We start from the raw sequence: 3,852 nt of genomic DNA, 5'->3' as shown, positions 1-3,852 counted from the left end.
TTGTTGTTTTTGTTGTTGTTCTTGTTGTTTTTATTGTTGATGTTGATGTTGTTGTTGTTGTTGTTGTTGTTGTTGTTGTTGTTGTTGTTGTTGTTGTTGTTGTCGTCGTTGATGTCGTCGTCGTCGTCGTTGTTGTTGTTTTTGTTGTTGTTGTTGTGGTTGTTGTCGTTGTTGTTGTTGTTGTTGTTGTTGTTGTTGTTGTCGTCGTTGATGTTGTCGTCGTCGTCGTCGTTGTTGTTGTTGTTTTTGTTGTTGTTGTTGTGGTTGTCGTTGTTGTTGTTGTTGTTGTTGTTGTTGTTGTTGTTGTTGTTGTTGTTGTTGTTGTTGTTGTTGTTGTTGTTGTTGTTGTTGTTCGTGTTGTCTTTGTCGTCGTCGTCGTCATGCTCGTCGTCGTCATCGTCGTCATCCTCGTCATCGTCGCCGTCGTCATTTTTTTCATCACTGTCATCATCGTCATCGTCATCGTCGTCATTGTTGTTCTTGTTGTTGTTCATTTTGTTGTTCTTGTTGTTTTTCTTGTTGTTCTTCTTGTTGTCATCGTCATCATCATAGTTTTGTTGTGTTGTTGTTATTGTTGTCATTCTAGTCTTTGTTGTCGTTGTCGTCGTCGTTGTTGTTGTTGTCGTCGTTATCGTTGTGGTCATTTTTGTCGTCATCCTTGTTGTTGTTATTGTTGTCTATGATGTCATTGTTTTCGTCGTTGTCGTCGTGGTCGTCGTTGTCGTTATGGTCGTCGTTGTTGTCGTTGTTGTTGTTGTTGTCAGTATTGTCGATGATGCCGTTGTTGTTGTTGTTGTTGTTGTTGTTCTCGTAGTTGTCGCACTACAAGAAATACAGTCGATAATGACCCACCATTTTGTTCATTGAATTGTCATTATTTCTGATATATGACCTTCTTTTGACCAAAATCAGAGGGTCAACAGTTGGCCGTCGAGAACAAACAAAGATGACCTTTCCTGTTTTTTGGTCAAGGATCCTATGACCGAAAACAATAGGTCATAGAATCTGTTGACCAAAAAATTGGTCATTACCTATGAACCTCATCCACGTATGATATGATGTGGCTGAGCTGACATGGCACCATCCACGTGGCATGAGGTGACATGGCAAGGAAAAATGACATGGACATCACACGTAATCTGACATGGCATTTTTAGTGGCCTAACGGACCAAGCCCATAAATATGGCCCATTTATTACTTTCAAAGACCTATTTTTAATTGGGTTGTTGTTTTAAAAAAACATTATTGGGCCATGAGAATTATGCTTGCTTTTAGAAATTTTCTTAACTAGTTTCTCATTATTCTACCACGTTTTGTTTTATAATCCGTATGAGTCATGTCCTGTTTTAACTCATCTTCTATCCAGCGAGACGGTATTCACATCATAGTAACTTAGCAAATTAACAGGGCATATAATATCTAGCAGTAGTCAATATACCATCAACTTACAATCTATAAAATAACAAACATCATCACATCACAGGAAACTTCCATTTTGTTCCAACATGAAGTAAAGCTTCTTCTAACTTTATAATCGGAGCTGATCTACAAGGACGTCCACACCACCATTGGATTTGTCCTTAGAAGCTGATGGTCATCAACGCACCTTGTACTCTTAATGTACATGCAACTACATTACAAGATGAAATACATTAGAAGGCACATCAAACACGATCATTTAGAATAAAAAACGGTTTAAATTTTGGAGTGCACAATACAAAACTTCACTCTACCAAAATGATAGGATTTATTTATGTCATGTCAACATAAACAGTTTTCAAAATTGATACTGATAGCACTTCGTGGACACTTAATTTTATCTAGTTAGGTGCAGGAATGTATATTTAATAGATGGAAATATGAAATGGAAATATGACTTTACTTAGGTGCAGGAAGTGGCGGCGGCCACCTAAGCTACTTCAAAATGAAGTGAGCCATCAGTTGACAGTACAACTCATGTTTCGCTCCATAGTTTCATCTATCAAGGAAATATAGACTAAAAGCTACGTAAGAAGAAAATAGAGAGACCTAGATAGGATATACTGTCTCTGTAGTTGGCTAGTTTCCCTAATAAAAATAGGTGGAGCAATCCCTTTGCTTCAAGAAAGAAACTATCTGCATAGTAAACTACTCGGTGCATGTAAGAAATCTACCGAGCTACTTGGTGCGTGCAGGTCGTCACCTGCTCCTTGCTGATGAGCTCGTGGAGCCGCACTTTGAGCTCGGGCCCGTGGCGGCCGCCGCTCTTGGAGTGGACGAACACGACCATCGGCGTCACCACCTCGCCGCCGATGAGGGCCGCGATGGAGGAGTCTGCCGCCAGGGCGGAGGAGGGGGAGGCGCTTGGGCCCTGCTCCGACGGCGGCGGTCGGGCGCAGGCGTGCGGCATTGCGGCGGTTTGCTGGCGTGGTGGGCGGAGAGACCGTGCGCTGATTGATTCGATCTGCGGTTGCGGGCGGTGAGCTGCCGTGATGGATTTCGCTCGCCCATCTTCCTCCGCCTCCTCCACCTTCTCCTCCCTGGCAGCGGCCGCGACGACCACGCCTGCGGCCTCGTCCTTCTCGGCGACCGCGGCGGCCACGGCCCGGTGTGCGCAGAGCGGCATGACGACGCGGCGCTGTAGGTCGGCCTTGTTGACCTCCCGGCCCCACACCCCGCACGCGCGCACCAACTCCCAGATCGACACCCTCGCCGATGGCACCGTCGGCGACGCCGAGTCGGGCGTTTGGACGACCTCGCCACCAGCGGCCATCTCCACCTCCGTCGGCGGCCATCTCCACCACGGGAGGAGGGCCAGCAGGGAGCGCAGCAGGGGCCGAAGGCTGTGCAAGTGTAACATCCCAATTTTCTCAAATTCGGATGTTAATAGATCATTCATTTGCATCTCATATTTTATGCATCATTGCGTATTCTGAAAAATTTTATCGTTATGTGACTGCGGGCAATTTATCGGAGCGGAGATAATATGACTTCTCCCCTGTGAGTTAAAGTCACCATTTTTGGTTTTTGCAAATTTTTCCAAACTCCGAATTATTTTAGTCGAGTTTTTTTTTTCGATCGCGTTGTGTGAGCGGAGATAATATGACTTCTCCCCTGTGAGTTAAAGTCACCATTTTTGGTTTTTGCAAATTCTTCCAAACTCCGAATTATTTTAGTCGAGTTTTTTTTTCGATCGCGTTGTGTGATCTATTTGCATAAAACTTTTTAAAAAAAATTGCATTAGGTGGAACTAGGGTTCCTATATGTATTATTTATTAGTACTCTTTCTAGTATTTGTTAGTGAGGCCATATTTTATTTATTTTTTATTTTCTTTTTACTGCTGTTTGTTTGTTTTTTTTCAAAAAAAAAGGAAGAACACTGCCAGGCCGAGCCACACGGGCTCAGCCAGCCGCCCCCATGCATGCACGCATGCACCTTCCATGCATGCAACCCCCTCCCCCACGTTCCCCAATCCCTCTCCCTCCCCACGTTCTCCTCCCTCCCCTTTCCTTATTCTCTCTTTCCTATTTCTCCTCCCTCCTTTTCCTTTTGTCTCCACCGCCACCTCTCCCTCTCTTTCCTATTTTCTCTCCCGTGATCTCCTTCCCAAAGTTCTCCCTCTCCTTCCTTTCTACTCTCCTCCCCTAAGCCTATATAACCCCCCCCCCACCGTCACCTCTCCCCAACCCTAGCCGCCGTCTCCACCGCCGCCTCCACAAGCCGCCGCCGGCGCCTCACCCCACCGCCGCCCTAGCCGCCGCCGCGAGCAGCGGCAGCAGCCCGAAAGCTGCTGCACCTCGGCCTCACCCGGAGGAGGAGCCCTCCCCGAACTCTCTCTCCACCGCCGCCTCTTCCCCGCGGAGGAGGAACC

At 46.1% G+C, this 3,852-nt stretch overlaps 1 protein-coding gene across 1 annotated transcript; it reads right to left on the bottom strand.

The window, feature by feature from the left end:
* Window positions 1–2,150: 2,150 nt before the first annotated feature.
* LOC123426643 lies at window positions 2,151–2,840 on the bottom strand. The gene has a single exon (XM_045110508.1). It carries the CDS (start codon window positions 2,838–2,840, stop codon window positions 2,151–2,153), a length of 690 nt encoding a protein of 229 aa, XP_044966443.1.
* Window positions 2,841–3,852: the final 1,012 nt, after the last annotated feature.

This window comes from Hordeum vulgare, chromosome 2H (assembly GCF_904849725.1).
Source record: "Hordeum vulgare subsp. vulgare chromosome 2H, MorexV3_pseudomolecules_assembly, whole genome shotgun sequence".
NCBI classification, from domain to species: Eukaryota; Viridiplantae; Streptophyta; class Magnoliopsida; order Poales; family Poaceae; genus Hordeum; species Hordeum vulgare.
Note: the sequence above shows the minus strand (reverse complement) of the source record. Positions and strands in the feature narration are given on the sequence as shown.

Excerpts from the sequence above, each read along its gene's own strand:
- LOC123426643 (XM_045110508.1), bottom strand. The coding sequence starts at position 2,840 with ATGTTACACTTGCACAGCCTTCGGCCCCTGCTGCGCTCCCTGCTGGCC.